We start from the raw sequence: 23,249 nt of genomic DNA, 5'->3' as shown, positions 1-23,249 counted from the left end.
CAGAGGTGCAGAGGCTCAGAACAGCTGGCAGGGATCTGGCAGCCCAGGCAGCAGCAGCCTGATCACAAAAACTGCTCCCAAAAACTGCTCCCAAAAACTGCTCACAACAAGAACTGCTCCCAAAAACTGCTCCCAAAAACTGCTCCCAAGAACTGCTCCCAAAAACTGCTCCCAAAAACTGCTCCCAAAAACTGCTCCCAAAAACTGCTCCCAAAAACTGCTCCCAAAAACTGCTCCCAAAAACTGCTCCGAAAAACTGCTCCCAAAAACTGCTCCCAAAAACTGCTCACAACAAGAACTGCTCCCAAAAACTGCTCCCAAAAACTGCTCCCAAGAACTGCTCCCAAAAACTGCTCCCAAAAACTGCTCCCAAAAACTGCTCCCAAAAACTGCTCCCAAAAACTGCTCCCAAAAACTGCTCCCAAAAACTGCTCCGAAAAACTGCTCCCAAAAACTGCTCCCAAAAACTGCTCACAACAAGAACTGCTCCCAAAAACTGCTCCCAAAAACTGCTCCCAAGAACTGCTCCCAAAAACTGCTCCCAAAAACTGCTCCCAAAAACTGCTCCCAAAAACTGCTCCCAAAAACTGCTCCCAACAAGAACTGCTCCCAAAAACTGCTCCCAAAAACTGCTCCCAAAAACTGCTCCCAACAAGAACTGCTCCCAAAAACTGCTCCCAAAAACTGCTCCCAAAAACTGCTCCCAAAAACTGCTCCCAAAAACTGCTCCCAACAAGAACTGCTCCCAAAAACTGCTCCCAAAAACTGCTCCCAAAAACTGCTCCCAAAAACTGCTCCCAAAAACTGCTCCCAAAATCTGCTCCCAAGAACTGCTGCCCCAGCACTGAGCACGTGAAGAGGGGCTGAGTTGAAGCCTCCTGCACATCTGCCAAGCCACTTCTGAGTCCTTCCCAGAAAGAACATATTTTCTTACTAACACTGCAGAACAATTCCCTCTTCTCGCTCCCCCTGTGTCCATCCTATTGTCTTCCAGTCTTTTTATTAAAACACAAACTCTTTGGTCTTAGAGCTTTCTTCAGTTCACCCTGAGTCAGTTCTTAATAAATCTCATTGTGGCAGCTTTATTTCTGGAAATAACGAGGTGCAGATTTTTTTTATATTACTTTAATGATAACAGATTTCTTCTTTCAACCACAAAAAACAACTCTGTAAAGAAGGTTAATCTCTCCAGAGATATCCCATCTTGTATTCTGAAACAGAAAATAGCTTTGTTTGTTTTTTACTGAAAAAAAGAAAAAGCCCAACATTGCTCTAAAGGGGAAAGGCTTCCACCACAACAGCTCTGCAAGAGGCAAGAATGTGGAAAGTTTGGCCCCAGAAGATGTGGGCACAGATGCAGAGAGCAATGTTTCACCAGGGATGACATTTCATGGGCTCTGCTGTCAGTAAATGAACACTCCTCAAGAGGAAATTGGCACCGCTGTTCTGATCAACATCAGCGACACCTCTGAGCAGGAAAAGATTCTACAGAGCAGGAGGCTTGTTTACATCCCTCCTGGAATTCTAGACATATCATACATTCCTTAATCCATAGGAGCACTCAGAAACCCCTGACACCAACAGTAATCCACGATTAAAGCTTTCCCCAGCGACGGCTGCAGATTTCCTACCCGTAAATCCTGTTCTCACTGCCAAGGCTCCACAAAGCTCACACCAACCACACAGGGCAAGCTCAGCAATGTCCTGACCTTAACCCATCAACCATTCCTCCATTGGTACCAATCATTTTGAAACCAAATATCCAATATCTCCCTTGGAATCGCTCTCTCCAGCCCTAGATGGGTTTTATCTGTATGTGTTAAGCTACATTTCAGTCCCAGCCAATTCTGCCCTTTGCCTCAGCATCTTTTCCCAAAGAGGGACGTTATTCACACCACTGACACTGGCTATTTGCAGAGTCAGATTTTAATTTAACTTTTGAATGTCTTGGCCAATTTCCCCTGTTTTCAAGTGCTTCCAGAATCAACAAAAACCCCTCCTGCTAGTGTAGAGAAAATGTCAAGGAGAATATTTTAGAGTCAGCAATTTTAAAAGGGGAAAAAGAAATCCAGACTTGAAAAGGACAAACCCCTGTCAGCAGTGGAGGGCACTGACAGCACTGCTGAATTCCCTGTGGTGTGGCAGGTACAGACACCTGTGCTTAAGCATTCCCTGAACATGCCCTGTCACTGCAACTTTATTGTATTTGTGCTCCAGGTTTCTGTGTCAAAGTTTCCATCATTTTGCTGCACAGGGAGATGCTGCAGTGCCACCATCAGATGTCACTGAAGGGACCTAACTGAAGTGTCAGGGTGGAGCTGGGACTCTGAGAACCAGCTTAGACCATGGCCACAGCCTGTTCCCTACAGGGAGGGGGATCCTGCCCTCTGGAGAGCCTGCAGAGATCCTGGAATCCCAGAATGGTTTGGGTTGGAAGAGAAAACCCATCCAGAAAACCCCCTGCCATGGCAGGGACACGTCCCACTGTCCCAGGGTGATCCAAATCCCATCCAGTGCCACCCCAGCCATGGCAGGGACACGTCCCACTGTCCCAGGGTGATCCAAATCCCATCCAGTGTCACCCCTGCCATGGCAGGGACACCTCCCACTGTCCCAGGGTGATCCAAATCCCATCCAGAGCCACCCCAGCCATGGCAGGGACACGTCCCACTGTCCCAGGGTGATCCAAATCCCATCCAGAGCCACCCCAGCCATGGCAGGGACACCTCCCACTGTCCCAGCTGCTCCCAGCCCTGTCCAGCCTGGCCTTGGGCACTGCCAGGGATCCAGGGGCAGCCCCAGCTGCTCTGGGCACCCTGTGCCAGGCACTGCCCACCCTGCCAGGGGAGGATTTCTCCTCATGTCTGATCTAACCCTGCCCTCCTTCAGCTTCAGGCCATTTCCCCTTGTCATCTCACTGTCTGCCCATGTAAAATCCCTCTCCCTCTCTCCCATAAACCCCCTTCAAGTGGTGCTGGGATCAGCAGTGCCCTGCATTCCCCAGGCTCCTCTCCACACACACCCACAGCTTCCAAGTGCCAGGGATCTCCGGGGCGAAGAACACCCAAGCTCTCATTTACCCAGAACACAGGATGGTCCTGATCACGCTCAACAATGCTACACACAGATCCAAACACATTTCCTGCACTGGGATTCCTTCCAAATTTTTGTCAGGCAGCCCTCGAGGGAAGTAATTAATTTTCAACAGATGAAGTCATCGTGTCTCCAAAATCTGCTGCAGCTGCCACAGATGTGAGCAGGTACAGAGCAGAGGGAAAGAACCAACACAGCTTTCAGAGGCAGAGCTGGAGAAAGAGCATTTTCAAAATCACTGAGCAAGAGGTTGATACATTTCCTTCAGCACATTGTTGGACATCCTCTACAGGCCTTCACTCAGCTCACAGAGCCTCAGGACAGATGAAGCTGCTGCTGGCAGCAGCTCCATGGCACGGACACCTCCCTGCACAGAGATGAAAGGCTCCAAACAGGATGTTCCACTGAAGTGAATCTGCTGTGATCACTCCCACATTTCACTTCAGTAGCTCCAGTAGTGGATAGCAATGTTTCTTGGCTGGAGAAAGCAGAAACCCAAACAGAAATGGAGGAGCATGGAATGTCCTGAGCTGGGGGAGACCCACAAGAACCAGAGAGTCCAACCCCTGTCCCTGCCCAGACCCCCCAGCATCCCACCCTGGGCATCCCTGGAGCTCTGGCAGCCTCGGGGCCGTGCCCATTCCCTGGGGAGCCTGGGCAGTGCCAGCAGCCTCTGGGGGAAGAACCTTGCCCTGATCTGCAGCCCAAAGCTCCCAAATAGATATTTAGCAGCTTTAAGAGGGAAGGTGCAATAGTCTGCAGGGACATTATTGGCACTGACACTTGAGGACAGGCTTCTTGGTGAAGAGGCACCATGGTACAGAGTGAGATAACAAAACTCATCCTGACCCTGATCCCACTCCCCACTGACTGAAAATACTGTCCTGGAAAATCAGCCCTCAGTGCCCAGCTGGCCCTGCTGCTGTGCAGGGGCTTTCAGGGAAGGGATCTGGTCCCATTGCTCCTCTCACTGCAGATTTCAGACACCCCCAGAGGAAGGGAGCCTGGGGCTGTGCTGGGACCAGTCAGCACTGCCACTTGTCTTTGGGGCCACTGATCAGCTCCTGCTCTTCTTCAGCAGAGTCAGCATTGCCTGACACTGTGGGGACTTTCCCAGATCATAACTTCTTATTTTAACCCACAATTAACTCATTTTCCTCAGTTACATCCCATAACTCCAGGTATGCTGATACACAAAATCACAGCTTGTTCTCACCTCCACTTAGCAGGCCAGGGAATGGCACAGGTGTAGCTCTGCAATGAGCTGTGGTGTCCCACTAACCCCATTAAAATAACCTTTGTTTGAAGAGAAAAGTAACTGTCTGACATCCATAAACCCCCCAAAATACAATTACATAGCAAATAGACTAAGGCAACTTTGCCCTACTTGCTTTTCAGATATAATTTCTTTTCCCTTCTCTCCTGTGTGAGGTGTCTCCTGAGGGTCTGTGCCTCCTCCCTAAATCCCTTTCTCACAAGCACTGCAGAGGCACCTTCTGAATTCCAGCCTAACCCTGGCCCTGTGGAATATTTTTCATCCCAGGGATCAGCAAAGGACCAAGGGCTTGGTGTGAATACATAAGGCACAGATTTTTGAGATGCTTCCAGGTTTCTCACACCTTGGTCCCACGATGGAAGGCTGGAGATGTTTTCTGGGAGCACTCCAGCACTTGGCAAGGCTGAAGATGAATGAGGATGGGGAAATTGGCCAAGCTCTTTCAGAGGAGAGTGGTGTGTTGTTATCACAGTAGATGCTTTGTCTAAGGCCAGTGACACAGTGCACTGGAGACAAACTGGCAGCCCTTATCTCCCAGTGTATTTTGGAGCAGCATTTATCTCCGTGCCTTTTGTCACGGTGTCACACACACACCAATGAAGTGGCAGGGGCCAGTGGCAAATCCTGCTCTCCTGGAGCTGCTGCTCAGCCTCTCTCAGCCTGAGCCTCATGTCACCAGACATTGTTTCTCTGGGCTCTCAGAAGGTTTTTACAATCCAGACACTTCCATGAATGTTCTCCAGAAGTCACCATCGCAGAGCTCTGCTCCAGTTTGTATCCTGGAGCTTGCAAAGGGAAACACAGCTCTCTGCTAAGCTCTGGGGCTGCCTGAAGGGTGCCTGTCCAATCTGAGCATCCCAAATCCCAGCTCAGCAGCAGCGTGGGCCATCGACCTGTGCTGCAGGATGTGTCTGCAGGAATTCCACACTGAGGAGTTCCATGAGCTGCCAGAGCCACCCTGGGGACAGGGAGAGGGCCTGAGAGAGCTGCACATCACCAAGGGCTGCCAAGGAGTGAAACCCCTGTTCCTGTGCTTCTCTGGGGGCTGAACTCACAGGGTCACACCTCATCTGCTTGTTGGGCTGTGCCTTTTGGAGCACATCCATTAACCCTGGTGAGATAAACCAGTGTGCAATTAACCCACCAGTAACTGTTCCCATACCAGGCATGTGCACCATGAGAATCCATAGACCTGCTTAGGAAAAAAGTCTCCTCTTTTCTATTTAGGAAAGCCTTCAAAATAAATCAGCAAAAATCCTGACAACTGAAATACTTGCTCAGAAGCACAAACTCTTCCCATCATTAGTGTATGAAAAGGAGATGCCCACGGGACAAACATGTCCACATGGACAAACATACCACTGATTTCTGTTTTGCCATGCCCAAACCTCCCTGACTCAGAGCCAAAGCAATAATCAGGATCTGTGCAAGATCTTTCCCAAAAGCAAAGCCTGGCAGTCGATTTTTCTCTCCTTTAATCTCTTTTGATACACTTCAGCTCCTGGTGGTTTTTGTTCTGAAGAAGAAATGTTTGAGAGGGTTGACTGAATGAACTCTGAAATTCACACCCTGGCAAATTGGACTGATTTCCTAAATCCATAATTACAACATTCCTCAGAGATATGCATTCTTTCAGAGCGAACAAGGGAAGATTAGTTTCCTGTTTCTTCCCATTTACATGACTTCTCTGTCAAGAGGAACTTTTTTTGTTTCTAAACAATCCTCTGTTTATGTGGTTCTCTTCTTGGCAGGGAACTGGGGAACTAATCTTGCCTAAAAGCATAATACAGCCAAACTATCAATTGCCAGCAGCCTGATTATCTGTGTGCAAGGCAGCTGATGTGCTGCTGCCTTCAGAAGGCAATCTCTATCAGTGAGCACCCAGACAGGGAGCGATGGATTCCAGTGTTTAAAGAACCTGGGATGATTATTGAGTGCTGGATTGTTTCCCTGCTGGCTGGAGAAGGAGGGCAGAGGGCTCTGTGTGTGTGTGAGGGCTGAGAACTCGGTGCCACTGGGCAAAGGGAACCTGCACACTGCAGCTCCAGCAGCTCCTGCAGGGCCAGGGCAGCACGAGGCTCCTGCCATGGAGCTGCAGGGCCCAGCTGCAGAGCCAGCACATGCAAACCCTGCTCTTTGCTTTGTTCCTGCCACTGAATCCCTCCTCTCCCTCTGTGCTCCCCTGGCACACAGGAAAGCTCCGTGTCCCCTCTTCCCCCTGCCTTCCCCTCCTGGGCTGCACAGGGCAGGGCTCTTCCAGGGCTCCCTTGGTCCTGGAGCAGAAGGAACATGAGGGTTTGCCTGTCTGAAGTCAGCCTGTCCTCATTTTTATTCTGTGGGATACGAACAGGAGCTGGGGGGATTCACCTGAGAGAAGAGAAGGCTCTGGGGAGACTCTTGTGGCCCTTTGGTACCTGAAGGGATCTTACAGAAAACAGTGACTTTATACAGAGGCAGTGACAGGGTGAGGGGGAACAGTTTTAAACTGACAGAAGGGAGATTTTTATCAGATATTTGGGAGAAATTCTCCCCTGGCAGGGTGGGCAGTGCCTGGCACAGGGTGCCCAGAGCAGCTGGGGCTGTCCCTGGATCCCTGGCAGTGCCCAAGGCCAGGCTGGACAGGGTTTGGGCAGCCTGGACAGTGGGAGGTGTCCCTGCCATGGCAGAGGGTTGGAACAAGATGAGTTTTTGAAAAGTCCCTTCCAGCTCAAAGCAGTCTGGGATTCTGTGACTTTTACCCTGCACTTGCTGCAGTTTGCAGTCACTAACAGATATCCTGGACACCACTCTTGATGCTGATTTTAAGGAGCTGGTATGTTCCACACACTCCTATCAGGTTTTGCAGGATCATAATTCCTGAGTAGTTTCCTACTCCTAGGATGCTTTTCCCTCTTGGCAGAACTAAACCTCTGCCAGCACACCCCAGTGGAGTTGAACAGCTCATTGATGCTCTTAACTCCTTAATCTAACCCTGACCTCTCAACCTACAGCCATAAGCCAATTAGCTCTTCTTTATACCATACCAAATCTCCTTCTGATGAAGCTGTGCTGCCAGATGAATGCCTGCTAGTGACAGAAATGTAATTACAGTGCTTAGCAGCACGCTGGCCCTGCCTGGTGGCAGGGGGCTAAGGTCAGAATGCATCTCTAATACACCAAAACAATTTAAAGGAGATTTTCCCTCCCCAGTGTGTTTTCTCCAGTTTCCTCTCTTCACTCTCCAGTACTTAATTCATTTGCACATTAAGGCTATTTGGCCATCAACTTTAAGACTGAGGTCCTGAGCTTTCCAAGGATCCCTTGCCAATCCCTCCTTGAAGCAGAATCAGACACACAGCTCTGAAAATTCCCAGCCTGGCCCTGTGGATCCACACTTCAGTAAATGGGAGCTGATTTTCTAAAGTTATTGAGCAAACATATCTTACATCACTGCAGAGAAGTTTTTGGCTGACTTTTAGAATTATCTTGGCATTTTTGACAATTTGGTAGATTGGACAGCAAATGATGGCAGTTTGTCTTGGCTTCTTTGTGCATACTGTAATATTACACCAGAATTCATCAGCATCTTTGTGCTTAACCACAATTTATTTATCTAGCAATGGCTGGATTTGTTATAAATAAAACTACTACAATTACAGTAGATACACCAGCCCTCCAAACCCTACAGAGAATTAACACAGCCCAAGCCATGCAGGAAGTAGCTGCAAGAATTTCCATTGAACTGTGCACGTCATCCTTTGCCAGACTCTTCCTGAGCAGGGGAGCATGGAACACCCTGCAGCTTCTCCCATCTGCTCCTTTCTCCCCCAGCAGCTGGGAGCTTGCTCAGTGCAAAGTTCCCATTTCTTTTTGCAGTATAAACTGCATCAGTGCAGGTGCAGGTTTGCCTGCTCTCTCCCCAGAGCAGAATGCAGCTGCAGAGCTGAGCCCCAGGGAATCAGAATATCCTGAGCTGGAAGGGAACCACAGGGATCAGCGAGTCCAGCTCCTGGAATTACGGAATGCTGATCCTGAGACAGTCACAGATGTCTCTGCACAGCCCCATCACTCATCCTTTTGCTTTCCTGTAACCAAAGTTATTCCTAATCAATGCATGTCCCCACCAACACACTGAACTGAAAAATGGAAGGAGATTGATACTTCTGCCTCCCACTTTTCCTCCTACTGCAAACTCTAGTTTGTCCATGGTTTAATATTCCCTTTAAACCACGCTGTGGCTGTGTGCTCAACAGTGAATCCAAAGAGAATGGCACAGGGAAAAAGCAGAATGAGTGTCAAAGCACTGTCACTCCTGCCAGCCCCTGAACAGGGGAAACAAGGCAGAGAGGAATGGAAGGAGAAATGGGAGCTAGAAGTGGACACTTGGGGAAGAAAGGCTGCCAGTTCTGAGCTGAAACAAAGGAATTCCCCCAGTCCTGACTTCCCAGGAGAGAGAGACAGCAGACCTTCAAGCTGTCACTAGTCCAGGTATAAACACCAGCTGTTCTGCAAAGGGGAAAAGGAAAAGAAACTCCAACGGTCTCTTTTCTGCAATGGCAGCTGTTAGGGAGCTGCTTAAAGCTGTGGAAAGGTAACTGCAGCTCTTCTGCAGATGGTTGAACTGGCAGAAGCAGGAGCAGCTCCTGCACATTGACACACACCCCCACACTGGGAGCTGCTGGGCTCCAGGGGCTCAGCACCTCGCCAGGAGCACCACTGGAGGGACCAGGAACATTTATCTCAGCTGATGATTCCTCCTTGAGACTTCTAAGGCCAACAAAACAATCATCCACTGGTTTCATTTCCTGCTAAAGAAATTCCATGAGTACTGACAGGGGACTCCACATGTTGGCTGGTTAAACTCGTTTGGGTTTCCACCTTCCAGGTAAAGAGCCAGCCTGGCTTTGACAGTGATGAAATCCATCCCAGCCCTGAATAAACACTTCACTCCAGCCACAGGGAAGGATGGTTTTGTGTGCAGCCTTACACTGAGAGATTGGCACTTATTAATCAGCCCAGAGCATCGCTGCTGCCTGCAGAGCACACACTGCCTCATTCCCCACCAGATTCAGTTCCTCCCTGTACCCAAACAATTGAAAAGCTTCCCTGAACTCAGGGCTTCCAGGGAAGAGCAGTGGATGTGGCTGTTTGCAAAGTGGTCTTTTTGACTCCTTGTCCTTTTTCAGGCCTCCCCAGAGCAGGAGTCCTGGCCAGATGTTCTGGCCACAAAACAAACCTTAGAAAAATTAAATGGCATTGTGCCCTTTGAAATCCCTTTAAAAATTGCCTTCTTGAGTGTAACAGCTTTTACATTTTATTCCAGAGGTAGCTGTGTTTTAATTGAGGTCAAAATGGTTCTGTACAGAATCTTGGTATCAGCCACTGCCATTTAGAAATGAATTGGTCAAATAAATGAGATTACATCAACTCCTTGCTGCAGTGCAAGGTAATTTACACCTATTAAGTAGCAGGAATTGTCAATGTTTTCCCAATGTATTGCACAGAAGGAAGAGCAGATTTCTGGACATTGTCTGAAAGCAGCATAACAACCCTTGAACTGTAGTGGAGCTGGAGTTCTGCATTTCCTAGGAATTACCAGCATCTGACCCCTACTCACCCAGAGAAGGAGCTGGCACAGTGCTTGATTTTCATGCTCAGAAATTTAAAATAAATAAGTTATCTCACTGTCCCAGCTGGAGGAGGCCAGAGATCAGCTGCAGGCTCTCCCTGTGCAGAACATGGGAAACAGCTGCACCCAGAAATGCCTCCCTGGCAGGGTGGGCAGGGCTGGCACAGGGTGCCCAGAGCAGCTGGGGCTGGCCCTGGATCCCTGGCAGTGCCCAGGGCCAGGCTGGACATTGGGACAGTGGGAGGTGTCCCTGCCATGGCTGGGGTGGCTCTGGATGGGATTTGGATCATCCTGGGACAGTGGGAGGTGTCCCTGCCATGGCTGGGGTGGGATGGGATGGGATTTGGATCACCCTGGGATGGTGGGAGGTGTCTCTGCCATGGCTGGGGTGGCACTGGATGGGATTTGGATCACCCTGGGACAGTGGGAGGTGTCCCTGCCATGGCTGGGGTGGCTCTGGATGATCCCTCTCAGCCCAAAGCAGTTTGAGATCCTGTGAGTCTGTGAAGCTCTGAGTGAACTTTGAGCCATCCCCCCCTGTAAATAAAGTCCTGAATAATGTTCATTTTTGCACTAAAAACCAAACCTTGCTCAAAGATCCTCCCTTTATTCCCTCCTTTCCCTGCACAGGTTGTTATTTCAGCTTCCTGGAGATGCACAGCTACAGATTCCATCACTTTCAAGTGATGCCAGAGACAGGGATCTCTGATAGCACCGAGTCAGGCTGATAACAGGCAAGTTCCAGCACCACTCAGCTGATAATTACACACTTGTGAAAAATACAGCAGTTGGCAAGGAGCAGGAAATCCAGAGTGTGGAATCCTTTGGAAAGCAAGACAAGGCTCAGCCCCAGAGCAGCTCTGTGCTCAGCACACACCACACACACATCCCAGGGATATCCTGAGCCTCTGGCTCCAGAGAACCTGGGAGCTTCATCCCACACTGCAGCAGCACAGAGAGCCCTTCCCACACCCCACAGCACATCCCAGGGTGAGAACCATGGACTGTCCCGAGTGGAGGAGCCTCCCAGGGATCACAGGGAATGATCCTTGGAAACCCCACACTCCTCTTGCTTTGCTGCTGTGTCCAGACAGTGCCTGAGCCCTCAGAGCAGCCTGGCCTGCTACCACTCCCAGCCCATGCTCACCCTTCAGATGGATTTTCAGAAATCCCCAATGGCTGCAGAATTCAACCTGAGAGGAGTCACAGGAGCAGGAGCCAACACTCATTCCATGGGGAAATCATGGACACATAAATAACCACTGCTGGTTTATCTCCATGGAATTTTCTGCTATTTCACTGTCACATTTGTATTTATTGTAGGATCAGGCCAAACCACGATGGTCTGAACTCTCCTGTTTATACACCCAGGAAAACCCACCCTGCTCCCTTCTCCTTGTGCTGCTAAAATTACTTGTGTCCCACATCAGGAGACAGAGAGGTCACAACACCAATCACCTGCTGCAGATGGTCAGAGCATGCACAGGGAATCTAACACTTATCCCAGTTTTCTCACACACCTTGCTTGCTGCTGAGAAACAGCCTCTTTCTTCTCCCCCTTCCTTGTCATTAATCAGTGGAAATACTTGCAGTGTTCACTTACAAGTGCAGGAAGGTAAAGGGATGTAGTTGATAATCTTATCTAAATCCCAGAATCACAGAGCCATGGAATACCCTGAGCTGGAAGGGACCCACAGAGGTCACTGAGCCCAGCTCTGGCCCTGCACACCCCCCAACAATCCCACCCTGCATCCCTCAGAGCTTTGGCCACAAGTTCTAGTTTGGGCCCAGCCAAACAAAAGCATTTTCAAAGACATAAAAGAAATTAAAATACAAGTGTTCTCCCTTGCCCTTCCCTGCATTTACAGTTTTGCTTCCAAAGTGTTGAGGAAGTGCAGAACTGTGAGCAGGACTCCAGCATCCAGAGCTGGACATCCTAAAACATCTTCAAATAACCTCCAAGCAAACAGAGCAGGGAGAGGGAAATCCACACTCACCTGAATGTGGTCTGCCCAGTTCTCCTCAGTCATGGTTTTCTGGAAAGACAAAATCACTGCTGAGCATCTTAGGAAAGGGAGGCTGTTCCATCCAGCAAACCAGGAATGAACACCTCGTTCAGCACTGGCATCACCTGAGAGCAAGGAATGCTCCTGGGACAGCCAGGACAGCTCAGGGTGTCCAGCTGGGGCATGGCAGAGCACAGCCTGAATAGGGGAGTTCAGTCACAGCACCCCAAACACAGAAACTCCTCTGCAGTTTGTGCCCAGCCTGGGGAGCCACCCCCAGGGCTCCAGCCAAGGGAGGATTTCAGGGCTCAGACCCAAGGCTGAGCCTTCAGAATATAAAAATACAATTTTTCTTAACACTCAAATCATGAAAAATCCTCTGGAATTCATTATAAACTGATAATATTCCCATTCTAATGCAATTCAGAGGCAAACCTGGAGACAAACTCCAGGGAGGGGAGCTGCTCTCCACTCTGCCAAGAGCTGCACAAACCCCACGAGTCTCAGCCCAGAGCTGGCAGAGGACACAGGGAGCATCAGTGGCACTCTTCTGGAAAGGTACAAGAGGAAACAGGCAGCAAGAGCTTCAAAGAAAACAACTTTGAGATATGCAAGCATGTGATTTAAACACGAGTGAGATAAAGGAGCCATTTAACCAGAGCTCAGACCCAGCACGGTGAACAGAGAGCACCAAAGAGCTCTCAGAAGGGACTGGGCCCAGAAACAGCTGCCAAATGGACCTTAATGGGAGTAACTGGCCAGCTTAGATACCTCAAATCAAATAAATTCTCCAAAAGAAAGGAAGTGGAAGGCCAGAGAGAGCAGAAGAGCAGCTCACCAATGCATTCCCTCTAAACAAACACTCCTGGGGAAATGCTCTCTGCTCCCCATGGGATGTCACTGAAACCCTGAGATGCTGAAGGGCTCCATCCTCCCCAGCTCCTCTGGCAGCCACAAGGACAGATCAGAGCCTTCCCTGATGGACTGGGAGGGATTGGGAGCAGAACTTGAAACAAAACTTGATCATCAACTATTGGTACATTTTGATTGTCTCAATCAAGTTATTAAAAATGTAAATGTACCAACAATCCTCATTTCACACACACAGCACAGCACGTACCTCAACGAATCTCTTGTAGAAGAGGTAATTCAGGGTCCTCAAGTGCCGCTGGTTTATGACATTAGGGCAGAGAGCTGAAAGAAGGAAAAACACATTGAAGTACACAGAATTTCCTGGAAGTTTTACTGTCTAGACATTACACTTTTCCTTCCCCAGTGTCAGACTGGGTTTGTGGAAGGCAGGATGCCCTCACACTTGGAACAATGAGGGACAGACTCACACATTGTCAGCTTATCTCAGCTATAAACTGTTATTTACACTTTCATCCGTGATTAGCAATGCTAATTCTCAGCTCTGATATCTCTGCCTCCAGCAGCCCTGATAAGATCCACTCAGTCCTGTTCAATCTGCTCCACAGTCAATGACTTCACACCTTTAATGAGGCAGCATCCTCACAGGGCACCGCATTCTCGGGCTTTAATTGGAGCTGTGTTGTTAATTCACTGAAGCACTTGTGAATACTCAGGATGTAAACTTGTGGCTGAAGTTTATGGATAAAGCACAGACCCATGAGAGGCTCCCCAGCCACACAGAGAGGGTGGGGAGTGCAGCTTTGCTGAGCTGGCAAGCCACAGTTGTTGTTATTATTTTTATTGCTGTCACCTTCATTAGACACGGCTGATTACGAGTGCAGAACCCAAGATCCTCGCACAGAACCTTGTTTTGAAATCCAGAGCGAGGAGAGATAAAGAATGCAGATTAAAGCCACCTTTAGCACAGGTCTGTGTCACAGGGAACCTTCCCCAAAGCCTTGGGGAGCTTTCAGATGGGGCCAAAGCGACTCCCGGAGCCAGAGGGAGCAGGGCCAGCAGCCACAGAGAGCAGAGAAACACAGAATCCTCATCCCCTGAGTGCCCCGCACCGGGACAGAGGCAGGAGAACACGGAGAGATCTCTGCATCCAGAGCCTGCGGTCACAGGGGTGCACTGATGTCCCCTGGTGTCCTCTGGTGTCCCCTGGTGTCCCCCGATGTCCCCTGGTGTCCCCTGATGTCCCCCTGGTGTCCCCTGGTGTCCTCTGGTGTCCCCCTGGTGTTCCCCTGGTGTCCCCTGATGTCCCCCTGGTGTCCCCTGGTGTCCCCTGATGTCCCCTGATGTCCCCTGGTGTCCCCTGATGTCTCTTGATGTCTCTTGATGTCCCCTGATGTCCCTCTGGTGTCTCCTGGTGTCCTCTGGTGTCCCCTGGTGTCCCCCGATGTCCCTTGATGTCCCCTGATGTCCCCCGGTGTCCCCTGATGTCCCCTGGTGTCCCCTGATGTCCCCTGATGTCCCCTGGTGTCCCCTGGTGTCCCCTGGTGTCCCCCGATGTCCCCCTGGTGTCCCCTGATGTCCCCTGGTGTCCCCTGATGTCCCCTGGTGTCCCCTGATGTCCCCCTGATGTCCCCTGGTGTCCCCTGATGTCTCTTGATGTCTCTTGATGTCCCCTGATGTCCCTCTGGTGTCTCCTGGTGTCCCCCGATGTCCCCCTGGTGTCCCCTGGTGTCCCCTGATGTCCCCTGGTGTCCCCTGGTGTCCCCTGGTGTCCCCCTGGTGTCTCCTGGTGTCCCCTGATGTCCCCCTGGTGTCCCCTGATGTCCCCCTGATGTCCCCTGGTGTCCCCTGGTGTCCCCTGGTGTCCCCCTGGTGTCCCCTGGTGTCCCCCAGCAGCTCCTCAGTGCCCCAAAGCCCCAGCGCTTCCATCTCAACCAGAAGCACTCAGAGCTGTTCGCTGTGAGTTAATCCTCCACAGTGTGACAAGAAATCCCTCCCCTCAAAGCATCGGAGGAAATGACTGCAATTATCAGCCAGGATATGGCAGCGGTAAATATGGTGATCTTCCCTCTGGATATTGTCCCAATACCTGGAGGGAAAATCATCAGCTCATGGAAAGGAACGCTCTCTAAAGAATGTAAGATAATGTAAAAATTAGCTAACTTAAAGCTTTCAAAGCTCTTCAGAAAGAACCGTGGCAGGACCCCCCCAGGCCACCCTGAAGATCCACTGAGAGCTTTTCCTGTCAGCTTCTAAAGGAAACACCCAAAGCACAGAGCTGGGGGAGTTCAGAGCTGGGGGAGTTCAGAGCTGGGGGAGTTCAGAGCTGGGGGAGTTCAGAGCTGGGGGAGTTCAGAACTGGGGGAGTTCAGAGCTGGGGGAGTTCAGAGCTGGGGGAGTTCAGAACTGGGGGAGTTCAGTGCTGGGGGAGTTCAGAGCTGGGGGAGTTCAGAGCTGGGGGAGTTCAGAGCTGGGGGAGTTCAGTGCTGGGGGAGTTCAGTGCTTGGCTTCCATGTGGAAAAGGCAAATCCGTGTGCACATTTCATGTGCATTTCATGTGCATTTAATGTGCATTTCATGTGCATTTCATGTGCATTTCATGTGCATTTAATGTGCATTTCATGTGCATTTCATGTGCATTTCATGTGCATTTCATGTGCTCACCTGTCCAGCTGTGGCCCCAGCTGTGCTCACCTGTCCAGCTGTGGCCCCAGCTGTGCTCACCTGTCCAGCTGTGGCCCCAGCTGTGCTCACCTGTCCAGCTGTGGCTCCAGCTGTGCTCACCTGTCCAGCTGTGCTCACCTGTCCAGCTGTGGCCCCAGCTGTGCTCACCTGTCCAGCTGTGGCCCCAGCTGTGCTCACCTGTCCAGCTGTGGCCCTGCACAGCCCTCTCCTGCCCTCTGGTGCCCGGCGGCGCGGGGCGGGGCGGTGACAGGGACACGAGTGACATTTCGGAGCCAGGGAGGGCTGGCTGCAGACAGGGAACGCTCCTCTCGTGTCTGGAAAGGCTCTCGGCGCTGCCCCAGCCCCTGCAGAGCTCTCGGCTCCCCTCTCCCTCCCGGGCCCTCCTCTCCCATCTCCCGCACTGGCACCCGGGCTGAGTGCCAGTGCCCAGCACACGAGGCTGTTCCACTTCTCCCAGCAGGGTCCTTCCCACCTCAGACTTGGGAATTGTCAATGGGAAACATCGCTGAGCTGTCTCTGTGTCCTGAAACCACAGCAGGGAATGGAGCCGGCCCTGGGCAGGGGCTGCTCCCTCCCCTCTGACATCTGCTCTGCCTGAAACCTGCATTTGTAAAGTCCATCTCACAGGGTCTCCAAAGACTATAAAGTAATTAGCTTGGAAAAGCTGCAGGCTGGTTCAGCCAGAGCCCTGACCCAGCTGTGAGGAAAGACTCCATAAACCTCAATTTCCTCAATCACACACCACTTCTGCCCAGCTTCTTCCTTCCCCAATAAGGGTAATTAAATGAAATCCACACAGTTTATTGGGACACCTTTGGGACTGGGCAGAAAATCTCCCACTTCCCACGGCCTGTTTGGGAGTTAACAGGAATACTGAAATACTCTAAAATACTGAAATACAGCTCTGAAAAAGAACAGAACTAATCTGAGAGGACTACTTTATTTTTTTATTTTATTCCCCCTGAGATGTGAGATGTTTTTTTAATCTGGTCACCTCCTAACTGGCTCTGGAATTTGGGGCTGGCAGTTCCCAGGGGTGCTGCAGCTCTCAGGGACCCCTCAGCTGTGCTGGGCAGCCAGGGTGGGTCACTGTGAGCGGGCACGACTCAGCTCAGGCACTGAAATCTCCAGGTCCATTTGGAGCTGCAAGAACTGAGTCACACACTGAGTTTGCCTTCTCATAGCCAGAAACCTCATTTTTCTGCAGCCCTTCTCAGCAAAGCCACTTCCCTCCTTGCTGCTGCTCCCACAGCGAGTGGGACTCACAGGGAGACCAAAAGCAGCATCAGAGCCCAGGTGAGGTGACAAGAAATGAAACAAGAAATGAACAAGAAATCCCACCACCAGTGCCTGGGGGAGCTGCTCACAACAAGAGAAATGAGCTGCCTTGTATCTGTACATTTTGCCCAGCCTGTTTACTTTTTCTAAGTGCTTTTGTAAGTACTTTGTACATTTTCCCTCCCAGTCAGACTTGCTTTCATTAAAGAATGGAGCAAGAACACCTAGAAACTCAGCAAAAGGGAGGGGAGATATGGGAAGACAAAGAAAGCCACGTTATTCCAGCTGCCAGCGTTTCCCAACTCAGCTGCAGCACGCCCAGCACCAAGGCAGCAATTCCTCTGCAGGTACTCATCCCCTTCCAGAACACTCCAAAGGAGACTGACAGGCAGAGTTTAGCAAGCTGAGAATTCCTGCTCGTAATTACACGTGGAATGATGTAAAAAATCAACACCTCCTGTCCTGGATGGGACTGTGGGGTCACCCAGCTCTGGCATCAGCTGCATCCCCTCGGGAGCAAGGACTCGTCCTGCACTGCAGGCACTGCAGCCTGCACGGGACAAAGGGCTGCAAGGAATGGGATCTGCATTTACCCCAAGGAACCTCCTCACCAGTGAATGGCTGGAGGACCAGGAATTATCATTAATTCCATTGTTATCCCCATTATTATCAGCACCTACAACGTCACCAGATGAAAGCACGCTGCATTCCAGAGTGCACCTGAGCCCAACACATGCTCCTTTCCTAGGTTTTTCTTTTCTTTAATTATTATTTCTCACAATTTTGCATGTAAACAGTTACATCATTTCATCTTTACCATTATATCATGCCCTTGCAAGGTGGAGCTTTCATAAGGAAAGGGGAACAACTCTTTTCTTTTTCCAGCCCATCAAAGACAACACAGCTGACTAAATGCCCAGCACTGTCAAGGAGGGGAAGCCACTGAAAACCAATGAACTCCTGGGAAGCTTTTAATTTCTAAATAAATCATTCCCATATGTCTCAGCTCTCACACAAACGTGCTGGGTTTAATTATATCTACTTCTCCTCCAGTGAGGGTTTGAAAAGTTTATCTTGTTAACTTTTGGACAGCAGTCTGAAGATGGGAAGATAAATATGCAATAGTGTTGCTGACAGGTGTAACAAGCCCACAGTTTGTGGTTAGAAAAGCCTTTTCAGGCCAAGAAAAGAGAATTGCATACCTTGGGTTGATGATGGAAACCTCTGCAGGGTAAAAGCTAACGGTGCACCTAAGAGAGTCTGGTGCAAGGCCACAAAGAGGAGGAAAAACCAACAATCCCCGCTAAGAACCAAAGCAAAGCAGATTTTGTTAGAGAGCTGCTGGTGAAGCTGCTGCTGAAGTGATGGAAAATGTGCCACTTCTCTTGCAAGGCTGTAAGAGCTTTAAAATTCCCCCAGCAAACCTCTTTTGTGCAGAGGATCCCGAGGGCTGTGAGGCTCCTGCTTCCCAAGGGTTATCTCCTCCCTGCTGCACCCCAGCCCAAGAGAACAGAGCCCAGTGAATAATGACTTGCCTCTCATGTGAGAGGGGTGCAGCCATAACTCAGAGCTGGCCATGGTGTGTTTATGCAGAGCCATGCTGAGGTCAGGATTTATTTCACATCATGGCAGAAGCAGTCTATTAGTCACCAGCACTTCATTCTTGGACAGCACAAAGTGATAATTCCCATAACTTACCAGCTTTGTTTTTCAATATCATTAATTATACCCTGAAATTCCCCAGGATAAATGACAGCAGAGATTCCTTGATGACCATGGAAGAAGACAAATTGACTTTGTTCTTTATTACTGAGATAACTCCACAATATGTTGCAATATCCTGTACCTGGGTCAACGTTGAATCTCTCCAGGAGCCTGAAGACCAGCTTGCCAAGCACTCTGCGGTTGAATTTTTCAGGTTTGTACCTGGACAGGCCTTGATATGGTCTGTAACAACACCAGAAAGACACATCTGTGGCATCATCTAAAGGATGTTTCCCAAGCAGCAAACATTTAACAGGAGAGGGATTGGGGTTTGTGGGATGTTGGGAAGGACAGGCCCCTGCCTTTCCCGAGGTACAGAGAAAAACCAACAGCACAACCACACATTTCAGACAGTTTCAGTCAACCACTTGAAGCAGGTCCAGAGGCTCATTACAAAGGCAGAGAAAGTGAGCAATGCCTTTTCATCTCTTTTTCAGAGCTGACACTGCAGCCACGCTGTGACTGTGCTGCTGGCTCTGAGTGACAGGAGGCAGCCGAGTGAGAGGCAATTCAGAAATGAAAACACACACCACGAGCTGATGAGCACAGGAAGGTTAACCACTTGCATCTCTTGTTTTTCTGCCACTTCATCACGGTGTTATCTCCCTGCCAAACCTGTACAACCGATACTGAAAGTCACCCTTGTCTGCAGCAAAGCACCAGGGGCCGATTGCTGCAAGCTCCACGGGAAGCTCTGGCACTGCTCTGCTGCTGTGGTGTCCTGCACTGCTTTCATCCTGGCAGGAAAGCAGCACCTGGCAACAGCAAGGATTCCTCTGTCCCACGGGCTGGGCCATTGGAGAAGGCTCTGGCACAGCCACCAGAATTGTCCCTTTTTCAGCTGAAAAGTCAATACATTGTGTTCCCTTATCTGGGACATGATCACAGCCAGGCAGGCAGGGGACAGTGCTGTGATCCCAGGACATTCACAGGGACAGCCCCACTGTGCTCTGAGGACAGACAGACAGCCAGGGGACAGCCACACTGTGCTGTGAGGACAGACAGACAGCCAGGGGACAGCCACACTGTGCTGTGATCTCAGGACATTCACAGGGACAGTCACACAGCGCTCTGAGGACAGACAGACAGCCAGGGGACAGCCCCACTGTGCTCTGAGCACAGACAGACAGCCAGGGGACAGCCACACAGTGCTGTGAGGACAGACAGACAGCCAGGGGACAGTCACACTGTGCTGTGATCCCAGGACATTCAGAGACAGCCACACTGTGCTCTGAGGACAGACAGACAGCCAGGGGACAGCCACACTGTGCTGTGAGGACAGACAGACAGACAGGGGACAGCCACACAGTGCTGTGATCCCAGGACATTCACAGGGACAGCCACACAGTGCTGTGATCCCAGGACATTCAGGGACAGTCACACAGTGCTGTGAGGACAGACAGACAGACAGGGGACAGTCACACAGTGCTCTGAGGACAGACAGACAGCCAGGGGACAGTCACACAGTGCTCTCATCCCAGGACATTCAGGGACAGCCCCACAGTGCTGTGAGGACAGACAGACAGCCAGGGGACAGCCCCACAGTTCTCTCATCCCAGCACATTCAGGGACAGCCCCACTCTGCTCTGGCAGCACCCTGTCCCCAGCTGTTCAGGAACACAAGTTGTTTCTACCTTGTGATGTCTCTGATATTGAAGCTGGGGTCACACCACGTGTCCAGGGTCTGCAAGAGCTTCCTCTGCAGCTCGGGATGTTCTGCCACATAATCTTCCACCAGGTTAGCTTTATCCTGGAGCAGCAGGGGGGTGCACATCTAGGAGAAGGAATTGTGTTAAAGCACCGTGCCCTGCCTTTGATCCCCATGGAGCACGAGAGCTCCAACCCTGGCCAAGCCACCAGTGCTGCCTACAGGAGAGCTGGGACATTTGGAACACAAACAGAGCCAGGAACTGATCTCTGCCTCAGTGCTGAGCACAGCCAGCAGCTCTTACAGCAGTGGCTGCAGCCAGAAAAACTGAGCAAGAGGTGTAATGGGGGCTAAGAAACCCCTCTGTGCCTAACCTTGGTGTAAAGACTCATCAACAACACAACAGGGGCTTCTTGGGAATGGAGCAAAGCCTCAGTGAAAGGCAGCAGGACCTGGAGGGCCCTGGTGGATCTCCTGGAGAGCCCTGGTGGATCTCCTGGACAGCCCTGGTGGATCTCCTGCAGGGCCCTGGTGGATCTCCTGGAGGGCCCTGGTGGATCTCCTGCAGGGCCCTGGTGGATCTCCTGGAGGGCCCTGGTGGATCTCCTGGACAGCCCTGGTGGATCTCCTGGTGGATCTCCTGGAGGGCCCTGGTGGATCTCCTGCTAACAAAAGGTGGATCTGATGACAGAGGAGCCTGCAGAGGAAATGACTCACCTTCTCTACATCTTGATCTGGCTGTAATTTCAGCTTAATGCTCAGTATGGCTGCCTAGAAAACATGAAAAGAAGTTGTGTATTTAGAAGAACCTTACAGTGGATAAATGGGCATTATTCCAAAGTGAAGTAAAAATGCTGTTATACACATATTTAATGTGTTAATTATCTCTGTTATGTCATCAAGCCCAAACCCTGCAAACATTTGGCCACATTGAAAATGTACAAGAACACTCCTGGCAGAGCTGCATATCCTGAGCAGCAACAGCCCCTGGAGCAAAAATGAAAGATCAAGTTGTTGGGCAGAAAGCAAGTGAAACACTTGGACAAAACCAGCTGGGATGGGTATTTCCTATCAATGTCATGGTAAAAACACCTGACCCACCATATTCTGACTGAACTTTATCAGCCTCTCTCTGCCTTTGAAGCTTTGTGAAACAGCTGCATTTTGTGAAAGCAACTCAAGATTTTAAACACCCTGAAATCAAAAGGCTTCAGGTTCTCAAATTCCTGAGGCACTCCACAGCCCTGGAAGCACCAGGGGCACCACAGAGAAGGGAAGAACTGGATTTTCCCTTTCATGGGCACTCCAAATCTTTGATAAGCCAAGACCTGCCATGCTCACAAATTGTCTCCAAATCAGGATCTTCTGGAACCTGCTGGGATGAACTGCAAGAGCTCAAACTCAGAGGAGCTGGTCCAGCCTGTCCCATCCCAGCTGGGGGAAAACATTTTTGTTTTCTGTTTGTTTTGGTTTGGGTTTGGGGAAGTTTGGGTGGTTTATATTTTTTTTAACACTGCTTCCTTGGAAGTCCAGGCTTCATCTTCAAAAGAGAAATCAAGAGATGAACTTTAAGTGAGGAAAAGAGGAATCACCATTAACACAGAGACTGAACAGAAAGATGCAGGAGCATTGCTCAGCCCAGCTAAACCTCATCCAAACCTCTCCCTGACTCCAGACTTTAGAACTGTTCCACAAGTCAGAGGCAAAGAGCTGCTTCTTTCCTCTCACACCATCAGCTTAACACCACAATGTTCAAGCTGAGGGATTGTTCTCAAGTTGAAGGTTGCTATTTCTAGTGTGGACCTGGAAAAGGGGTTTGGGTCTCCAAAACTGTTTTTGCTTTCCTCACAGCTCCTCAAGTTTGCTGAACTAAAGAAAATAATTAAAAGGGAAAAAAAAAATAAATATTTGCAACTCTCAAGGGCTCGTTTCACCATTTGATCTCATTAGTATCTCCTATTGTAGCCTTAGTTTTAACTGCAACATCCAACAGCTCCCTAATGGCTTTTTAATGTTCAGATTAACCTAATTGCAGCACTGTTATCTACACGGCAGAGGTTTATCTCCAGCTCTACTAACTGTACAGGTGACTTCATCAGACAAGGTGTGTGGTGTCAGCTTGGGGTTTCCTCTTTCCCCAGCTGATGTTTCACTGTGTTCCCAAGGGTGCAGAACAACACAAGTTCATTTGTGCAGCAAATGGAGCCCTCCCCTCCTCCCAGGGCTGGCTCAGCTCTCCAGGCCTGGAGGACACAGGAACTCCAATCACACAGAGTTCATGGAACCATCAGGCTGGAGAAGACCTCTGAGATCACCAACTGCAGCCATCAGCACCCCCTCAGCGACCACAGCCAAAACACATCCCCAGCTTTTCTGAACACCTCCAGGGGTGGTGACCCCATTGCTGGGGCAGCCTGGCCCAGCCCTTGGCATAAACTGGTTTTTATCAGCAATTTATCACCCCAGGGAACTCTCCTGGAGCAGGGCAGATGTCCTGTCCATGCCTGAAGCTCCACACGAGAGAGAAGCAGGAGCTGAGCCCCAGCACAGGCACCAGGATCAGGGTGCAGCTGCTGCAGGGGCTGAGCAGGAGCCCAGCAGAGATAACATCAGCCAATTTACAATGGGAACAGCACAGAAGAGATGTGAGTAACTGTAAGAAAGATGAAAGTGCTTGGCAGCTGTGTCTGTGGTCTCAACTCCGAGCTATTTTAAGATTTTGTTTTGTTATTATCGTGTTTTGAATTGTTTCACTCCACAAACAAGTTTTGTGTAAAAGGACCCTATTTTAACCAGTGTGTTTACAGCCGATAAGATCTCAGCAAAGCAACACCTCATTCGCAGGCTCATTTTGACTCGGAAAACAAACACTTTAATGAGGCCGAGCAGGCTGTAACCTCACTCCAGGGGGGAGGAACCCCCTCCCCAGGCAGAGCCAGAGCTCCCCATGGCAGCCAGGGGAGCTGGGATGGGGCAATCCCGCTCATCCAGCTGCATCCTGGGGCTGGAGCAGCAGAGCTG

The 23,249-nt window shown here is 50.3% G+C and overlaps 1 protein-coding gene across 5 annotated transcripts in view; it reads right to left on the bottom strand.

The window, feature by feature from the left end:
* Window positions 1-23,249, bottom strand: part of EXD3 (exonuclease 3'-5' domain containing 3) — a 195,179-nt gene that overhangs the window by 111,084 nt on the left and 60,846 nt on the right. For all 5 annotated transcript variants that reach the window (XM_058853503.1, XM_058853507.1, XM_058853506.1 and 2 more), the window contains 5 exons: window positions 20,946-20,999; window positions 20,215-20,354; window positions 18,663-18,763; window positions 13,104-13,177; window positions 11,975-12,013 (listed from right to left, as the gene is read on the bottom strand). In XM_058853503.1, coding sequence (XP_058709486.1) covers window positions 11,975-12,013; window positions 13,104-13,177; window positions 18,663-18,763; window positions 20,215-20,354; window positions 20,946-20,999 — 408 coding nt within the window. The remainder of the gene's footprint in view (window positions 1-11,974; window positions 12,014-13,103; window positions 13,178-18,662; window positions 18,764-20,214; window positions 20,355-20,945; window positions 21,000-23,249) is intronic.

The sequence above is a fragment of the Poecile atricapillus genome, chromosome 20 (assembly GCF_030490865.1).
Source record: "Poecile atricapillus isolate bPoeAtr1 chromosome 20, bPoeAtr1.hap1, whole genome shotgun sequence".
Lineage (NCBI taxonomy): Eukaryota > Metazoa > Chordata > Aves > Passeriformes > Paridae > Poecile > Poecile atricapillus.
Note: the sequence above shows the minus strand (reverse complement) of the source record. Positions and strands in the feature narration are given on the sequence as shown.